Source organism: Megalobrama amblycephala, linkage group LG16, assembly GCF_018812025.1.
Source record: "Megalobrama amblycephala isolate DHTTF-2021 linkage group LG16, ASM1881202v1, whole genome shotgun sequence".
Taxonomy (NCBI): domain Eukaryota; kingdom Metazoa; phylum Chordata; class Actinopteri; order Cypriniformes; family Xenocyprididae; genus Megalobrama; species Megalobrama amblycephala.
In genome coordinates, this window is record NC_063059.1 from 39307684 (window position 1) to 39328448 (window position 20765).

At 35.7% G+C, this 20765-nt stretch overlaps 1 protein-coding gene across 1 annotated transcript; it reads right to left on the bottom strand.

The window, feature by feature from the left end:
• Positions 1–174: 174 nt before the first annotated feature.
• Positions 175–18849, bottom strand: LOC125248593 (NADPH oxidase 4). Its single transcript, XM_048160591.1, has 18 exons — positions 18571–18849; positions 18333–18428; positions 16260–16370; positions 15973–16057; positions 11481–11578; positions 11127–11154; positions 9805–9877; positions 9407–9487; positions 8682–8859; positions 8381–8548; positions 8024–8086; positions 7312–7372; positions 4283–4361; positions 3171–3290; positions 2592–2700; positions 1649–1717; positions 1380–1480; positions 175–1300 (listed from the first exon to the last, which is right to left on the bottom strand). The coding sequence occupies exons 1-18, from the start codon at positions 18625–18627 to the stop codon at positions 1180–1182; spliced, it is 1698 nt and encodes a 565-aa protein (XP_048016548.1). The 5' UTR covers positions 18628–18849; the 3' UTR covers positions 175–1179.
• Positions 18850–20765: the final 1916 nt, after the last annotated feature.

Consider the following 20765-nt stretch of genomic DNA (forward strand, 5'->3'; position numbering starts at 1 on the left):
ATGATTTCTGAAGGATCATGTGACACTGAAGACTGGAGTAATGATGCTGAAAATTCAGCTTTGATCACAGGCATAAATTGTATTTTAAAATATAGAAAAGAGTTATTTTATATTGTAATAATTTCACAATATTACTGTTGTTATTGTGTTTCTGATCAAGTAATTGCTGTCCAAAACAAATCCAAACTTTTTAATGGCAATGTACAAACTACATTAGTCAAAATGTGCAGTATAAAAGCAGAATATACTGACTGAAATACTGCCTCCTATAATGCAATTCTGCAATGCACTTTTCATTTCCAGTGCAATGAATGAACCCGAAGCAATTTCTCCCACAAATTTTAAGATCCTTAGGTTTTTTGCTTTTAAAACAATTGGATTTAAACAGCAAAAGAATAATTTTAATTTCTGAGATGATTGCAAATGCAACAGTGAGGTCAGATGACTACTTTTTTTAAATGCATATCATTCCATTCTATTTCATATGCCAATTAATAAATAGTGCACAGTATACACTGTGTAGTAACACAACTAAGGTCTCGTCCTGATCTCTAGTCATCCAATGATACTTATGGTGCTTGTATCATCACTGTGACACTTACGTACTGTATCTTTATATGTAATACACATACATAATATCATTATCAGTGATTAAATGGATTCTTTGGCAGTGGTATTACAATAACAGTGCAGTTCATTTCACTTTCATGAGCAAAAAGTCTTAAAAAATATGAACAATAATACAAATGCCAAAAAACTGTACAAAATACAAAAGAAATAAATATTTAAAATAAACGAGAATGTATACTTTATGGTTTGTGTGTGTAAACGTATAAAATGCACCAAAACATACTAGTAATAGGCAATAAAACATGAGGGTGAGTAAATGATGTCAGAATGTTCATCTTTGGGTGATCTAGTCCTTTTTAACCCATTTTATATGGGAAGAAGAGTTTTTTTAGGGTCTATCAAGGGTTCATGTAGACAAACTCCACATGCAGAATCACAAATATTCCCTGAATAAAAGCGCAACTGTGCAAGTTTTCCCTCGTTACACTGTTTACCGGCTTTCGTTGTCCGAGGATTCGTGTTTAGACAAGGATGAATCTACATTTGTCCTCATTCCTCAGTGACAGAGTGGCATTTTTGGCATTAATCGATTGGTCTGTTTGTGATCCCTCAGCTGAAGGACTCTTTGTTGAACTCGAAGGCAGTTCCTGAGTGTGGGTTTGAATTGCACAGGGTGTGTAACGCTTTCGAGATCCCTTTGGGTCCACAGCAGAAAACCCCCACTCTCTTACTGCAGGACAAACACACACATCATCATTTTTCATCATTGCAATCATTAAGACGGACATTATTTCGTTCATCATACTCACAGCTGATTGGCTCTCCCTATTTCCTGGAAAAGGAGCTTCCACTTTGGCCGACCAATCCGAAGCCTGGAGCTCAGAAAACGGTAACGTTCCTCGCCGATGCTCTTCAAAACACACAATGAAAGAAAAACTTGCAACTGCAAGCAATGCAACTGATATATGCATAAAATAATTTAATACAGCAGAGCTTGCATCTACAAAACTCACCAAAACTGCATAATTTAAGGTAATATTAGTAAATAACTAATGAAAAATGAGATTAAAGTGCACACCTGTAATTCCTGAGTGTTACTGAGGTAGAGCTGGACATTCAGATAGTCTGGACGATTGTCCCGCCACAGCTGCAGACACAGGGAAATACTTGTTATTGAAAGAATATTAACCCTCTAAAGCCTGAATGAAATAATAATCAGCGATTTGGTGCAGATGCTGATATTTATATGACCAAAAAGATGAAATTCAGATGCTTGTACAGTAAATCAATGAGATCTTCATAACAATACTTACATAAAATGCATATAAATATCAGTCACTCTATATCTGCCAATAATGTCTTGGTAAGATGATATTTATATGCTTAGATTAATGATTAAAGCTCTGTAGTTTTATAACATATAATGTAATGCAATACAATGAAGATTGAGAGATGAATAAATAAACCTTCCATAAAAGCCTGATGATCATATTTGAGACTAATGATTTTTCTAAAAAAATGATGCATGGATAATCAAGTTGCTTCAGTCCAGTAAATGTTCATCTTGAAATATTACTGACAATATACAAATTATTCTTATGTTTACATATAACATTATAACGTTTACATTGACATTTGTATAATTATACTAAAAATTATACAAATGTCTTGCCAATTATTACTTGCCAAAAAAGTCTAAACTCAGACAACAGAAGTCATGTACAGTAGTAGATTGTGTGCAACGGGTATATCAGCAACGTTTTGATCATGTTAATCATTATAGAGGCCTTTTGTGTATCAAATATGATACAGTAGGCTTTAAAGGGTTAAAGAGCATTATTTAATATCAGTGTAACTATGTAGGACTGCTGAAGTTACAGAATATCAGCCCATATTAACATATTCATAACATCAGCCAGTAGGTGGCAGAATAGCCTTCAGTAACTTGTGTATATTTTGCATATTATTTTGTGTGTGTGTGTGTGTGTGTGTGTGTGTGTGTGTGTGTGTGTGTGTGTTACCCTCTCGTGAAGGCCACACAGTAGATCAGCAAACCAATAGAAGGACTGAAGGTCCCTGCAGACCCAAACGAAATACAGCCTCCTAAGCTTATACTGACACCAGTCATCACTGCAACACACACAAACACATTGTCACACACTTTGCTGTGGATATACACAATATTAATATTGTACATGCATGTGTTAAAAGTGTAAACACATGGGAAATATTTACATGGCTATATTTGGAATGGAATACTACCATACTAACTATTTTTTATGTATAAAGTGCATACAGTCTTACTCTTTTCTGTATGCATAGATACTAGGATCAATCCCACAATGCAATGCATTCCACTTTTTATTTATCATGTATGCACTTGCCAGATGCTTTTATCTAAAGTGACATACATAGCATTCAAAGTTTACATGTTATCAGTTCACGCATTCCCTGGGATTTGAACCCATGACCTCGACATTGCTTCTGCCATTTGAGCTACAGGAATGCAGTATGCAGTGTGTACTGTGCAGTTTAGCTAGAACACAGCCCAAGTGTTTTAGAATGATCTAATGTTACATCTAACGTGACTGACCACTCACAAGAGAGCCTGTAGAACACACGCGAACGGCGTGACTCCGATCCCTCCCGCCACGCACAAGCTGACCTCGTAATTAAACACCTCCTCAGATGGACTGCCAAACGGACCATCCACATGGACTCTGGGACGGGACAAGAAAGAAAGAACCACCAATGAGATGAGAGATGTTGTGTGGCGGCAGAATAATGCCCTTCCATACTATTGTTATACTTATACTGCAGTATGCAATAAGCTAGAATTCCATTCCAAACAGAACTAATGGAATCCTAGCATTCTAATTTCTGCATACTTCACACTGTACCCAGCGAAAGTTCCCATTACGTTATTAAAACATTCTTTCTGAATGTTCAAAACATCCAGTTTTTAAAATGTTTTCCATTCTCTCATTTTGCAAACAAATAGCCACATTTAAAAAAGATGTGAATGTCCAACTAAAATGTTTCAAAAAAACAATGAATAGATAGTTTGTGTGCTAACATTTTGAGAACATTATTAAAGACTAGATAACTTTAACGAATGTTCTATTAATGTTACTGCAAAATTTGTTCAGAACTTTGAGAATCTTGGAAGAATGTTTTGTGAATTCCATGGAGAGAATCAGCATACTATAGTAAAAACACAGTATAAAAACTGAAAAATTAGAACAAGTATTATACTATTCAAAGCAAATCCTTCAATCATCCCACCAATAAGAAAATGCTACTCACTGCAACAACCACTGAAGCTTTTCCACTGATAAAACCAGATTAGGAAGGAAGCAAAACCACACTTACACACAACAGAAAAAAAAAACTAAACACACACAAATAAACACACATACACAAATACACACAGGATGAGGATGTGCAGTAATTTCCCACTGTACACACACACACACACACACAAACACGACAGCTGCATTACTGCAAAAAAAAGAAACCTAATGTGAGGAAATGATGTCATTCATTCTGATTGGACGGCGAGGCTTGTTAAAGCCTGTCACCTGACACCCCGCCCACACAAAGATGGAAAACTGCAGTTTTCCCAGGAAATTACACGGTCAGAGGGTCGTGACACTGGATCATGGCCTTCATTAACGCCACCAACATTTTTCCCACAACACAGTCGACTTACGTGGGATATCGCCTCTGCTGCATCATGGGAAGGATCTCTGAGATGTTCGACTGTTGAAGCAGAAGCTGAGAAAATCTCGCTAAAAAATAACAGACACAAAAAATTAAACAATATATGTACAAAGAAAAAAAATTTAAGTAGAATTTTAGAAAATGTGAGCGGTGTTCTGGGTCTTGCTAGTATGTTGCTATGTGGTTGCTAGGGGATTCTAAGTGTTTTAGCACATTGCTATGAAGTTGCCAATGGTTCTGGGTGGTTGCTAGTGTGTTGCTATGTGGTTTCTATGGTGTTGGTTTTCTAAGTGTTTTAACACGTTGCTATGAAGTTGCCAACGGGTCTTGGTGGTTGTTAGTGTGTTGCTATGTGGTTGTTAGTCTGTTGCTATGGTGTTGGTGTTGTAAATGTTTTTAGCACATTGCTATGAAGTTGCCAGGGGGTTCTGGGTGGTTGTTAGTGTGTTGCTATGCGGTTGTTAGTATGTTGCTATGTGGTTTCTATGGTGTTGATGTTCTAAGTGTTTTAGCATGTTGCTATGAAGTTGCCAACGGGTCTGGGTGGTTGTTAGTGTGTTGCTATGCGGTTGTTAGTATGTTGCTATGTGGTTTCTATGGTGTTGATGTTCTAAGTGTTTTAACACATTGCTATGAAGTTGCCAACAGGTCTGGGTGGTTGTTAGTGTGTTGCTATGTGGTTGTTAGCCTGTTGCTATGGTGTTGGTGTTGTTAATGTTTTAGCACATTGCTATGAAGTTGCCAGGGGTTCTGGGTGGTTGTTAGTGTGTTGCTATGCGGTTGTTAGTATGTTGCTATGTGGTTTCTATGGTGTTGATGTTCTAAGTGTTTTAACACATTGCTATGAAGTTGCCAACGGGTCTGGGTGGTTGTTAGTGTGTTGCTATGTGGTTGTTAGCCTGTTGCTATGGTGTTGGTGTTGTAAATGTTTTTAGCACGTTGCTATGAAGTTGCCAGGGGGTTCTGGGTGGTTGTTAGTGTGTTGCTATGCGGTTGTTAGTATGTTGCTATGTGGTTTCTATAGTGTTGATGTTCTAATTGTTTTTAGCACGTTGCTATGAAGTCGCCAAGGGGTTCTGGGTGGTTGTTATTGCGTTGCTATGTGGTTGTTAGTTTGTTGCTATGGTGTTGGTGTTGTAAGTGTTTTAGCACACTGTTATGAAGTTGCCAAGGGGTTCTGGGTGGTTGTTAGTGCGTTGCTATGTGGTTGTTTGTTGCTATGGTGTTGGTGTTGTAAGTGTTTTAACACGTTGCTATGAAGTCACCAAGGGGTTCTGGGTGGTTGTTAGTTTGTTGCTATGGTGTTGGTGTTGTGAGCATTTTAACACGTTGCTATGAAGTCGCCAAGGGGTTCTGGGTGGTTGGTAGTGCGTTGCTATGTGGTTGTTAGTTTGTTGCTATGGTATTGGTGTTGTAAGTGTTTTAGCACACTGTTATGAAGTTGCCAAGGGGTTCTGGGTGGTTGTTAGTTTGTTGCTATGTGGTTGTTTGTTGCTATGGTGTTGGTGTTGTAAGCGTTTTAACACGTTGCTATGAAGTCGCCAAGGGGTTCTGGGTGGTTGTTAGTTTGTTGCTATGGTGTTGGTGTTGTAAGCATTTTAACACGTTGCTATGAAGTCGCCAAGGGGTTCTGGGTGGTTGGTAGTGCGTTGCTATGTGGTTGTTAGTTTGTTGCTATGGTGTTGGTGTTGTAAGTGTTTTAGCACACTGTTATGAAGTTGCCAAGGGGTTCTGGGTGGTTGTTAGTTTGTTGCTATGTGGTTGTTTGTTGCTATGGTGTTGGTGTTGTAAGCGTTTTAACACGTTGCTATGAAGTCGCCAAGGGGTTCTGGGTGGTTGTTAGTTTGTTGCTATGGTGTTGGTGTTGTAAGCATTTTAACACGTTGCTATGAAGTCGCCAAGGGGTTCTGGGTGGTTGGTAGTGCGTTGCTATGTGGTTGTTAGTTTGTTGCTATGGTATTGGTGTTGTAAGTGTTTTAGCACGCTGTTATGAAGTCGCCAAGGGGTTCTGGGTGGTTGTTCGTGTGTTGCTATGTGGTTGTTTGTTGCTATGGTGTTGGTGTTGTAAGTGTTTTTAGCCACGTTGCTATGAAGTTGCAAGGGGGTTCTGGGTGGTTGTTAGTGTGTTGCTATGCGGTTGTTTGTTGCTATGGTGTTGGTGTTGTAAGTGGTTTTAGCACGTTGCTATGAAGTTGCCAGTGGGTTCTGGGTGGTTGTTAGTGTGTTGCTATGCGGTTGTTAGTATGTTGCTATGTGGTTTCTATGGTGTTGATGTTCTAATTGTTTTTAGCACGTTGCTATGAAGTCGCCAAGGGATTCTGGGTGGTTGTTAGTGCGTTGCTATGTGGTTGTTAGTTTGTTGCTGTGGTGTTGGTGTTCTAAGTGTCTTTAGATTACTGTTATGAAGTTGCCAAGGGGTTCTGGGTGGTTGTTAGTGTGTTCCTATGTGGTTGCTATGGTGATGGTGTTCTAAGTGTTTTTAGCCTGTTGCTATGAAGTTGCCAAAGGGTTCTGGGTGGTTGTTAGTATGTTGCTATGTGGTTGCTAAGGCATTATAAAGATTATAGTGGTTGTTAAAACGTTATTGAGTGGTTGCTAAAGTGTTCTCAATTGTTTTGAAGCCATTTCTATGCAGGCATTTTAGATGGTATTTAACGCAATGTCACATTGTTTGTAGCATGTTGCTATGTAGTTGCTAAGTATATAGTTACTGGCTCAAATCTCAGTGTTTTTCTGGTCTCTAGACATGGCAGAGTTAGTTTTATCGCCTGCTAGGCATGTGTGTTTGCACTGGGTATGTGGTATTTCTTTTGTTACAGTGTGTTTTCCCTCCAGGAATCTAGTATCTCTGAAGTATGACATAATGGAAAGAGTCTGGTACAAGACTGAGCCAACAAAAATGTGACTGCAAGAGTGTGTTTTAATCCCAAAATCACACATTTTGACAGAAACCTTTGAACTAGACTATACAGATCACATGGTCTTTTATTTATTATCCGTGTGCGTGTGTGTACTCACAGGTCCAGTCTCCCAGCACTCTGAGATGAATGCCAAATGTTTCATTCTTCCCTGTTGGACACTGAGGATCACAGTCAGACACACACAGAGAGCAGGGATTGTGTGAGGATCAGGTACAGTCATGCATTAAAGGGGACAGACCCCTGGGGGTAGGAAAACTCAAAGCAAAATATGTGAGCGGGTAAAAAAAAAGTTTTAGTAAAAAGGACATGGCAGAGAATGCAAACTTTGTAATTGTGTATGGGTGGAGAGGTTTATTGCTACATTTTGCATGTTTCAAAAATGGACAAATACGCTTTTTTAATGGAAACATTTCCCTTCATCATGGAATGTTTTGTTTCAAAGAGAGAGAGTAAGCTGATGCTATAACAATCTTAAAGAGCATTACATCATTGAAGATGCATTCAGCCCTGTTAGGGAAGAATGTTTATGTTCATATGCTGCCTTCAGGTCCTGCTGGGAAGTTCCTGCTTATGCATTTGGAAATCATAACTACAATGCAACGTGCATTAAAATGACATTGGACAGAATAATTAATATGCCAACATGCAATTAAAATGTGATTATGTCCAATAACCATTAGCCATGTTTCTTTCACTGACACACCCAAATCTGCACCTAAATAAATTCCTTCATTTCCCACTGATAATTATGACATTCCATTCATGTGCATTAATTTCATGAATATGATCATGCACTCAAATGCACTTACTGTGGTGAGAGTGAAGGGATGGTTTTCAAATGACGACACACTCGAACAGTTCAGCAGGATGTACTAGAGGATACATCACAAAATCATTAAACCTGAATAACATGGAACACAATAAATACAGAAAAAGTGCAATTATTTGATAAAAAAAATATATTATTACAATTTAAAATAGCCTTTTTTATTTGCATATATGTTAAAATGTAATGTAAAGAAATCATACTGACCCCAAACTTTTGAACGGCATAGTAAAAGACTGAACCCTTTTTATTTTTTTTAAAAAAAGAGCAATTTCCCCTTTAAAAGTTCTAAATTCTTTGTAAACAAATTGTAATGTAACTGTGTGGAGGCGGAGCTCACCTGCCCAGGGCGGGGCTTAAAGCCGCTCTTCAGCATGCGCAGTTCTATGACATCACAGGGATGGCTAACGACAGAAACGATGGTAACAGGAGCAGCGCTGCTTCTTATGAATCGATACAAGCGCTCGGCACAGTACAGGCAGAGAGGAGCAGAGACCCACAGCCACGTCTAAAACACACACACACACACACACACACACTCTCTTAACGATTGATAATCATTCACATACAGATGTACACAAACACAAAATATAAACAACATGCCCAGACGCAATTATTTACTCTTGATCAGACAGACGGACCTGAGGGAAATGGGGTTGGAAGCGGGCCTCTTCTTGACAAACTGTCTGTGGTCCACCTGAAAACTCCACCCCCTTCTCTCCTGCTGCTCTGTGATTGGTCCATGAGTCTGAACTGAGATTCTTATGCATGCAGCCAGGTGGGTGGGCCTCCACGTTTGACTGATACTTTAAAGTGCCTCTATTGGATAGAGAGGCGTCAAGCATGTCACATAAAGCATACAGGGACAAAACATCCCGATTTGTATACTTCTATTCACTAAAAGTACTTTAGTTCAAAAATGCAATATTCCTCATTTACATAATAAGGCATATGCAAAATAAAGGGGCGGAGCCTGGTTGAGTTAGTTAGTAGTGTGTTGAAACTTGCGGTTATAGTAAGGGGCGGGACATTTCCCATACACACTCAAAGCAGTTGACCAATCACAACACAGTGGTCTAGCCGACCAATCAGAGCACATTGTGCTTTTCAGAAGGAGGGGCTTCATAGAGACAGGAACTAAACAGAGCGTTACTGACAGACTGGGAAGAGAGGAGCTGCAACAATGGAGAATATGGAGAAAATAATGTGTTTTTGAACATTTAAGCATGAAAACATGTTTTAGTAGAGCTAAAAAAAAAAAAAACAAGACTTTGTAAAAGGGCATAATAGGTCCACTTTAATGATTTGCTAATGCGCAAGTTCTAATATTTATATGTGTGTAAAGGAAATGCATTAATAAACTCACCCCGCTACATGGACCATCAGAATAATGTAGAAGACGATGAAGAGGTTGTGAGTGTACCAGAATATATCGTAGCTTGAGACTCTAAGAAAAACAAACAATTGCACTCACATAAGAAGGAGAGCGAGATAAAAGAGTGTGCAGGTCTCTTAGACTGAACGAGGCGCTCTTGAAGTGCCCTAAAGTGAACTAAAGCAACTCAATTATAGCAGGACAATAGAGAGGATAAACCCATCGACCCCAGATCAATCAGACGGGAAGAACCCCTCCAGGTAATGGTCTCGGTAATTATAGTCGAGTGTGTGTGTGTTTGTGTGTGTGTGTGTGTGAAGTCGGTCTGGGGAGAGGAGACTAGGGTCAGAGTTAGGTCAGATAACAGTTAAAGGCTTTGAGGATCTCACCTAATAGAGTAAGACGACGCTGTAAACATCAGAAACACCACCAGCACTAACAGGACGCCAGTGACTCCAGGAACTGAGAGGAGAGCCGACAATCAATAAAACAAATCAACTAGAACTTAAATCAAACGTTAAATAAAACTAAATACGATTTTTGTTTAATTAATAAAATAAAATAAGTATTAGAAGAACAATTTAAAACTTAAAAAAAAAAAACATGAAAGAAAATTAGAAATCTTGCCTTGGCAACTGCCTGAAATGAAGCACTAAATGATTAACATTAATTATATAAGAAGTAAAACTGAAACTGAAATAAATTAAAGTATGTGAAAATATAAAAAAAAGTAAAGTTCAAAACTTAAAATAAATACAAAGCAATATAAAATGATTGAAATAATATAAAATAGAATATATTAATAATATAATTATTATTTATTTACAGTTAATTAAATAGTAATAATATTAAAAAAATAATAAAATTGCAAAAGCACATTACAAAATTGCTAAAAATTAAACAAAATTATTTGAATAAAATAAAATAAAATAAAAATTAATTAAATGCTAATAATATTTTTAAAAATAATGAAATTGCAAAAGCACATTACAAAATTACTAAAAATTAAACAAAATTATTTGAATAAAATAAAATAAATATATAAAATTAGTAATAATATTATTTAAAAAATTAATAAAATTGGCAAAAGCACATAAGAAAATTACTAAAAATTAAACAAAATTATTTGAATAATATAAAATATAATATAATATCAATATAATTATTATTAATATAAAAATGAATTAAATAGTAATAATATTTTAAAAAAACTAATAAAATTGGCAAATTAAAATAAAAACTAAAATATTTAAAAAAGTGAAGTTCAAAACTTTGAATAAATAAAAACAAACTGAAATTAATAAAAAATTAATTAAATAATAATATTAAAAACTAATAAAATTGATAAAAGCACATAAAATTACTAAAAAAAATAAATGAAAATGAAAAAAATATATAAAAAGCTAATTCAAAACTTAATAAAAACTATAATTGCATTTAAATAATATTAAAGTAACACATGGGAGTGTTTATTAAGTTTAGACATTATGTTGTCTGAAATAACCTGAAATATTAATTGAATTCAGTCAGAGAGAAATTTAAACACCTCAGCTGACAATCTCACACTAACCCCAAATAAAAGGAGGCAAAGTTAACAAAGTTAGAATGAATGTGTCCACATACTTTTCAAATAATCATCCTGCAATAAACATCATTATTTCAGTTTCACTATATTAATGTGGAAGTAAAGAAAGGGAGAAATGTGCGGCACCTGTGCTTACGATGAGAACTCTGGGATCCTGAAGAGATAAAAACACGAATGAACATCAAATCACACTGCAAAAATAACTAAATAACTGTGTCATAAACATCAGATTTAAAAGTGCACTTCTTGAGCAGCAAATCATCATATCAGAATGATTTCTGAAGGATCATGTGACACTGAAGACTGAGTAATGATGCTGAAAATTCAGCTTTGATCACAGGAATAAATTACACTTTACTATATATTCACATAGAAAACAGTTATTTTAAACTGTAATAATATTTCACTGTTTTTGCTGCATCACATAAAATCAAGCCTTGGTGAGGCATTATTTAATGAAAGTGTATTTAGTAAAGTTACCTGTCCTCGATACTGAGCGACATTGAGCGCGGGGAAATCCTCCGAATATCTGACAGAGAAACTGACCATGTTCACGAGGTGAGCGCACACATGGACCACTGCACACACAAACACACACATCATCAACTCACACAAACACACTAAGGCATGACCATTTCTCTATTCAACGGCTGTCTTTGTGTGTGTGTTTGTTGCATGCGGGTGTGTTGTAGTTGTCATGGTAGCAGGATGCCTCAGAGCTCTGTAATTAGAACAAGACCACAATGCAATGAGACAGGAAATGAGGGGGGGGGGGGTGTCTCAGACACAAGATAAAACCAGCTGGGAATCCCTCGGGATATTCCTGTGTTCTTACACACACACACACACACACCTGTCGGCCACTGCAACACTAGACGGAGTTATTCAAACTCTCAGACAGCAACATATATATATATATATGCACACACACACACACACACACACACACAAGAATGTGTTTTCAGACAGACTAGTGACTCAACCTAAATAAATTTCCCTCCCCCGTGAATCTGCTGTGTCTGCATTGCTCTGGAGTCAATTTGGTCTGTTCATTCAGATCTTGTTCATATCGTACTAAAAATGGTACAATCTTTGGAAAAATGACAGGCTGCATCTGAACAACAAATCTAAAGGTTTCCAGGCTGCTACAATGACACGTCTGAGGAGGAAGTCACGAGATTTGATAAAGTTTGAAGGGTCACTGTGTCAAATCTTGTTCTTAAGACACTTTATAGCAAGTACACTGGATATTTCAGAGCATAAAGCATTAGCAAAAAGGTCCACTGTATATTGTCAGTAGAGTATGTTAGTGCCCGCGGCGTTGGTTCCGGAAGTATTTTTTTCCATTCATTTCTTCCATAGGGGTTTCAAAAACATTCTATTTATTTATTTATTTATGATTTAATGCCATATCAGCAGCAATGGCTATATTCATGGCAATCAGCAGTATCACTTTAATACGTTGTTTACAACAATTTAACAATTTTGTCTTAAAAACAATCACTATACAAAATCAGGCATATATACCAATAACAACAACATTTCAAAAACATTATAAGACATGAACCAAGCCAATCAGCTATGAGGAGAATCATAACAAACAAACTTTGATTTGAAGCAAAACATTTTTTGAAAATTGGACAAAAACTGGTTTTATAGAGGGAAAGAATTGCGAACAGCATAATCAAGCTAAAAACAATAGAGGAATATAAAACTGCGCATTTAAAAATGTTGATTAAAAATATATAAACAATATAAGTTTATTGCAAAATATGCATATATATTTTGAATTTTCAATTATGTCATTTGCAATTCTTCATGGGAGTGGGTGGGGCTAAAGTGATCTTTTTGCATGTTTTGCTTGTTTTGACTCTGATTGGTGGAATTTTCTGTACAGCATCATGGGTAATGTAGTTCTTCACCACGAATTCTGCTGTTAAATGTGATTATTTTAAATTCTAATGCAGGCTTCAACAGACGCAAATACTAATAATTAACAAAAAAATAATTAATTTTTACTTCTGGAACCAGACTCTATAGTGTATTAATGTATGAAGCACAGCTCACACAGAAGCCACTTTAACAGGGTACCCCCAGGATCCTCCAAATGAAATTCAAGGCTTTTTAAGACCTTTTTAATACCATTTTAAATGAAATTCAATGCCAACTTCGTACCCATTCTGACAGAAGTATGAGGGGAAAATGTCAAATCTGTATAAATTTTGAACCCTAGAAAATAATTCGGCATATATTTTTATACCTATACTATAAATATTTTATTTACCATAGGCCTACTAAATGTAAACAGCAGTGTCTCTCTCATTGTTACAGAGTGTAATATAATTATATAGGCTAATACTATGATGTAATTGATGTAATACTACTAATATACTAATATAATACTACTAATATAATACTATTAATTGCAATAGTCTGGTGCAACTTCTCACATCCAACAAGGTGCATGGAATAAAAAAAAAATAGTAATTTAGGAACAAAACCAGCAACACTCATAGATGCCATGGAGGGGTCAGAAATAAACAAAAAACTGAAGCTATATATATCAACTTTATTTTGCCAAAAAATAAAAATCTCTCATTGTTATTAGTTTTTAACATTTAGTGGAAGTAGGCTGTTTTCCTTTACTTCATGCTAGCTTAAATAAAATTAAAATCTTGCACTGAACAACACTGTACAGAACAAATACAACCCTTGAATACATTTGTACACTCTTCTGTTTCTTGACATGGTAGCATCGGACGCGTTTCGGTGATTTAAAACGACGCTCGTGACTTAAAGTCGAGTGCTTTTACTGTAATTTAGGCAAGCGCGCTCATAATAGAAGCGACGCGGTTGAGAGCGCGGCTCATGGTTGCATAGCAACGACAGACGCCACTGGAGCGAAAGCGCATTGGAAAGAAGGAGAATGCCGGCGCGGCCGCGTATGTGACGCGTACTAGAGATAATAATTATAATAATAATAATAATTTAGCGGGCCGGATTATGTTTTATTTTTGAGATCAGTTGCGGGCCGGCAGTTTGAGACCACTGGACTAGACTATCACAGAACGCTGACACAATCAGCAACCCAATGATGATTTCATTCAATCCGAGCACAGATATTGACTCGTATTACTCGTATAATACTCGTACTCGGCAGAAGTGCTTTATCCGTACCGGATACTCGTTTCAGCCGAGTATCCGGCTCATCTCTAGTAATTTACCTCACTTGCCTAGTAACCATAGTAACGGGTGCGCGAGCTTTCGCGCTTACTGCTATGACGTGGAGCGCGAGGTGCACTCAACATTACGCTGCATGAATTTTTAATTAGCCTACACTAGTAACAGTTCATTTTGTTACGGTATGAACTTAATCCTAGGAAAAGTTAAAAAATAAAAAAAATAAAAATAAGACCTTTGTAACGAAATCCAAGACTTTGTATACCAAATTCAAGGCTATTAAGGCCTTAATTTTAGATTATCAAATTTAAGACTTTTTCAATGCTTTTAAGACCCCGCGGGTACCCTGTTTAAAAACAAGCAACTTTCTGCTGGTCAACATGGCGAATTGACCAACTTTAACCCCTTACGAAATTTGTGTGAGGAAATGGATTCCTACTGAAACGTGTAACAATGTAAACGTAACTGCAACTGAACTGTTCTGTTTTTTCAATTTCAGATTCAAAGTATGTAAAAAAAACAAATGTATGTGAAAATATATTCTCTTAAAGGGTTAGTTCACCCAAATATTTAAATTCTGTCATTTATTACTCACCCTCATGCCGTTCCACACCCGTAAGACCTTTGTTCATCTTCAGAACACAAATTAAGATATTTTTGATGAAATCCGATGGCTCCGTGAGGCCTTCATAGGGAGCAATGACATTTCCTCTCTCAAGATCCATTAATGTACTAAAAACATATTTAAATCAGTTCATGTGAGTACAGTGGTTCAATATTAATATTATAAAGCCACGAGAATATTTTTTGGTGTGCCAAAAAACAAAATAATGACAATTTCAAAACACTGCTTCAGGAAGCTTCAGAGCGTTATGAATCTTTTGTGTCGAATCATGATTCGCATCGCGTGTCAAACCGCCAAACTGCTGAAATCACGTGACTTTGGCGATCCGAACCGCTGATTCGACACGCTGATTCATTTGTGCTCTGATGCTTCCTGAAGCAGTGTTTTGAAATCGGCCATCACTAAATAAGTCGTTATTTTGTTTTTTGGCGCACCAAAATATTCTTGTCGCTTTATAATATTAATATTGAACCACTGTACTCACATGAACTGATTTAAATATGTTTTTAGTACATTAATGGATCTTGAGAGAGGAAATATCATTGCTGGCTATGCAGGCCTCACTGAGCCATCGGATTTCATCAAAAATATCTTAATTTGTGTTCCGAAGATGATTGAAGGTCTTACAGGTGTGGAACAACACGAGGGTGAGTAATAAATGACAGAATTTTCATTTTTGGGTGAACTAACCCTTTGTTCATTGACTACTATTATTATGCCATTCATGGGTTTATCTCCGTCAATCTATTTCCAGCTCAACCAATAGCGTGAGTTTGGGGCGTGGCTACTCTAGCAGGCGGAGCCAGAGGGTGTTTAGTTTTACAAGCCAAAAAGTTGCACCCGGTGCAGATGATGCTCACATTCATGTTCACTATAGAGTGTTTGATTACTCATGACACACAGCAACACAGCTAAAAATACTGAAAGCAGCCTACTTATACTTGTTGAGACCTGCCTTCACAAGCACCCGTACATGTAATTCTGCTAGGTACCACTAGTGTCGCAGAAACCTCATCCTTCACCTTATCAGCCTCCTAAATGACATGTACAACAAGCAAACTTTGTCAGTCAGACAGTCTCTTGTCTATGTGGGTGGATTAAGCGATTAAGATGCAGTGTGGACTGGACTATATGCTGAAACAACACAAACTATGGTTGATATCTCACCTGAGAAGATGCATATAGTGACTCCACATGCCACATGGAATGTCTTACTCTTATCTAGCAGCCGACGAACACGTCTACTGGTTACCTAAGAAAAACAGTCAGGAGTCAAAACAACCCTCATTTAGCTCAGCAGCAAAATGTCTTTTATTCTTTCGACATCTTAACTCTCTATGAAATGCATATATATATATAGACATAGATATAATTTTTAGTTCATGCTGCCTTTAAGGGAGCAAGAGAAAGAGAGAGAGCAAGTTTTCTCGAAGTGCGCATGATGTCTGTCTCACCCGCTGGGATCCTCGCAGGAAGGTAAGCATTAATCTGCACATGGGCAGCAGCACCAGACTGCAGTTGAAGTTCAGAACGGAGGCCGACGCTCGGCTGATGCACAGACCCAGCTGAAGAAACACACACACAGGGGTCAGAGCTGTGCTCAGGCTTTTTAATGAGCGCAGATATGATGAGAAAGACACCTTCCCTAAAACACAACGGCAGCCATACATTTTAAAACTCATTTATAGTGTGTGAGGAGAATAGTTATTGTTTTTAAAAATAAATAAATGGCATTTGTGTTATAATTGCACAAAAACATCAAGAAATTATGTTATCCTAAAAAAAATTATAAATTCAAAATAATTGTTAATGATGTTCACAAAAAAATATTCATAAGAAATCATATTATAATCTTTAAAAAATTGTTAGAATATTATGGTTAGGAAATGGTTATTATATTATCTTAAATGTTATTTATGCAAAATAATTATTCATTTTCACAATACTATAATTTTAAGAAATTGCTATAATATTATCTTAAAAATATTATTATTTCAAAATAATTATTAATAATTTTCACTAAATTATTAATAATATTATAGTTTTTAAGAAATTGTAAGAATATTATGGTTATAATATTATTTTAAGTATTATTAATCCAAAATAATTAATCTTTTCACACAAAAAAATATAAATAAGATATTACAATTGTAATAAATGATATTACAAAAAAATATAAATATGATATTATCTTAAAAATATTATTTCAAAATAATTATTAATAATTTTCACAAAATTATTAATAATATTATAGTTTTTAAGAAATTGTAAGAATATTATGGTTATAATATTATTTTAAGTATTATTAATCCAAAATAATTATTCATTTTCACAAATATAATAAGAAATTGTTATAATATTATCTTAAAAATATTATTATTTCAAAATAATTATTAATAATTTTCACAAAATTATTAATAATATTATAATTTTTAAGAAATTGTAAGAATATTATGGTTATAAGTATTATTAATGCAAAATAATTAATAGTTTTCACAAAAAACATTAATAAGATAATATTACAATTTTATAATATTGTGGATAGAATATTATGGTTATGAAATTATAATATCTTCAATATTGTTACTTTAAAATAATTATTAATAATTTTTGCAAAGAATATTAATAAGATAATATAGTTGTAAAACATTGTTATTATATTATGGTTATTAAATTGTTATAATGTTATCTTTAAAAATATTATTAATTCAAAATAATAATTTTCACAAAATAAAAAACTTTGTTACAACTTTCTATAAATATTTGAACCCGCAATCAAGTGTAAATTCTCTACAGTGTGTGTGTGTGTGTGTGTGTGTGTGTGTGTGTGTGTGTGTGTGTCAGTGGTGTTTGATCATTGTTTCCTGTACAGAAGTGAGCGTGCCGTTACACGCCTGTTCAGCTCTATACAGAAACTCAACAACTCTGCTGCATGAGGGATCACACACACACACACACACACTCACACACACACACACACACACACACACACACACACACACACACACACAGTGTAAAACTGCTGCAATTGTCCAATTCTGGTCAAAAGGTCTCTCTGTCTTAGTTGTGTGTTCCTGTGCAGCATCTTTCCAGGACAATAAACAATAACCTGTGACAACAATTACCCTGATTCACACTGCTGTGCTGTAGATATCCTGTCCATCTCACACCAACGTCAGTACATACACACACACACACACACACACACACACACACATCTCACACTGTAAAATACAAACACACACCTGTCAAACTCCACACAGTACACACAAACTACATAAACACACTCCTGTCAGACTCATATCTCAATGGCTACACACAAACACACCTCAAACTCAACAAACACATCTTAAAGTCAAAAACAAAACACTAATCAGCTCTCAAACACACTCAGTCGCTACAAACACCACCAAAACTTTATCATGCATGTCAAAAATGTTCAATCTCTAAACGCACACAACTGCAACACATCCCAGACTTCAAAACACAAACACATTTCAAACTCGACACATAAACTCGGTTCTTACCCCCAGCATCTCGTGTAGATAATAATACTGCGCTCCGCTGTAGTACAACACGAATGTTCTCCAGAACAGAACGACATTCGCTGCAACCCAAACCATCTGACCAAAACAAACACACACAATTAAAGTACAGCAGTCCGGCTGACAACTTCTCTCCTGTTCGGCAAACACAGACATCTCAATGCACGCGCCTATACGGATACAAGACAACAGTTGTAGCCTGATAAATCTCTCATCTCACCATGATCAAGTGTTTGGGTCCTTCATTGGCCCTCCAGCTCTTCAGCGCGACGCTCATGATTCTCTCTCTCGCGCGCGCTCTTTACGCACCGCAACGCAAGTCGTCTAACCGCAAATCGCCGGTAAACATCACCGGTGCAGCTGCTGTCCTCTCCGTTACATGATGGTCATCATGTTCTTCTGTCTGTCGGCTTCTCCATGACTCCACGTTCCGTTCATGTTCTCACGCGCCTCCCACCACACGCAGGCTCGGAACCCCGTCATGCAAACATCCTGTCGGGCCACGGGTGAATCCTAAAAAAAAAAAAAATTATAGGCTATATATATATATATATATATATATATATATATATATATATATATATATATATATATATATATATATATATATATATATATATACAGTACAGTCCGAAAGTTTGGAACCACTAAGATTTTTAATGTTTTTAAAAGAAGTTTCGTCTGCTCACCAAGGCTACATTTATTTAATTAAAAATACAGTAAAAAACAGTAATATTGTGAAATATTATTACAATTTAAAATAACTGTGTACTATTTAAATATATTTGACAAAGTAATTTATTCCTGTGATGCAAAGCTGAATTTTCAGCATCATTACTCCAGTCTTCAGTGTCACATGACCCTTCAGAAATCATTCTAATATGCTGATTTGCTGCTCAATAAACATTTATGATTATTTTCAATGTTGAAAACAGTTGTGTACTTCTTTTTTCAGCATTATTTGATGAATAGAAAGTTCAAAAGAACAGCATTTATCTGAAATACAAAGCTTCTGTAGCATTATACACTACCGTTCAAAAGTTTGGGGTCAGTAAGAATTTTTATTTTTATTTTTTTGAAAAGAAATTAAAGAAATGAATACTTTTATTCGGCAAGGATGCATTAAATCAATCAAAAGTGGCAGTAAAGACATTTATAATGTTACAAAAGATTAGATTTCAGATAAACACTGTTCTTTTGAACTTTCTATTCATCAAATAATCCTGAAAAAAAATATTGTACACAAATATTTTGTACAATTGTACACATTAAATGTTTCTTGAGCAGCAGATCAGCATATTAGAATGATTTCTGAAGGATCATGTGACACTGAAGACTGGAGTAATGATGCTGAAAATTCAGCTTTGCATCACAGGAATAAATTAAACTTTACAAATATATTCAAATAGAAAAAGTTATTTTAAATTGTAATAATATTTCACAATATTACTGTTTTTTACTGTATTTTTAATTAAATAAATGTAGCCTTGGTGAGCAGACGAAACTTCTTTTAAAAACATTAAAAATCTTAGTGGTTCCAAACTTTTGGACTGTACTGTATATATATATATATATATTAAAGGGTTAGTTCACCCAAAAATGAAAATTCTGTCATCATTCACTCATCCTCAAGTAGTTCCAAACTTTTATGAATTTCTTCTGCTGAACACAAAAGAAGATATTTTGAAGAATGTTGGTATCCAAACATTTGTTGGTCCTCATTGACTTCCATAGTATTTTTTTTCTGACAACTGTTTGGTTACCCATATTCTTCAAAACATAATATTTTGTGATCAGCAGAAGAAATAAATTCATACAGGTTTGGAACAAATTGAGGATGAGTGAATGGTCCTCCCCTTTAAGGATTACATTACGCCAGGGTTTCCCAAACTGGGATTAATGAAAGAACTGCGGGGGGATTGTGAGTTGATGAAAAGGTAATGATTGATTAAATCATAAAGATATAAAATTAATTAAATTATTTGAAAATAAAAACAAAATATTATAAAATAATAAAATTATGAATAATTTTCTGTCATTGAGTGATTATGTAATCATGTAATCCAGGGCCGGGTCTAGGGGGGGGCTAGGGGGGGCATTGCCCCCCAGAATTTCCTTGTGCCCCCCCAGAAATGTGCAGCCAACAATAAAAATGAATAGGCATACATAAACATAAAAACGTCTTATCTATTGAATAAGGATCGGCCACTTTATTCACAGAAAAAAAGTGAATATTATGCTTATAATGATATTTAATCTCATAAAAATGTGCGAACTGGGAAGTAACGAACATTAATCAGAAAATACGTCAGTGTACACCTAATCTTCAAGCAAGTAGCCTAAAAAATATCACGATGAGGATCACATCTGCATCAGCCGAACATATTTTCTGCATGCTGAGATAGCTGTCAGTGA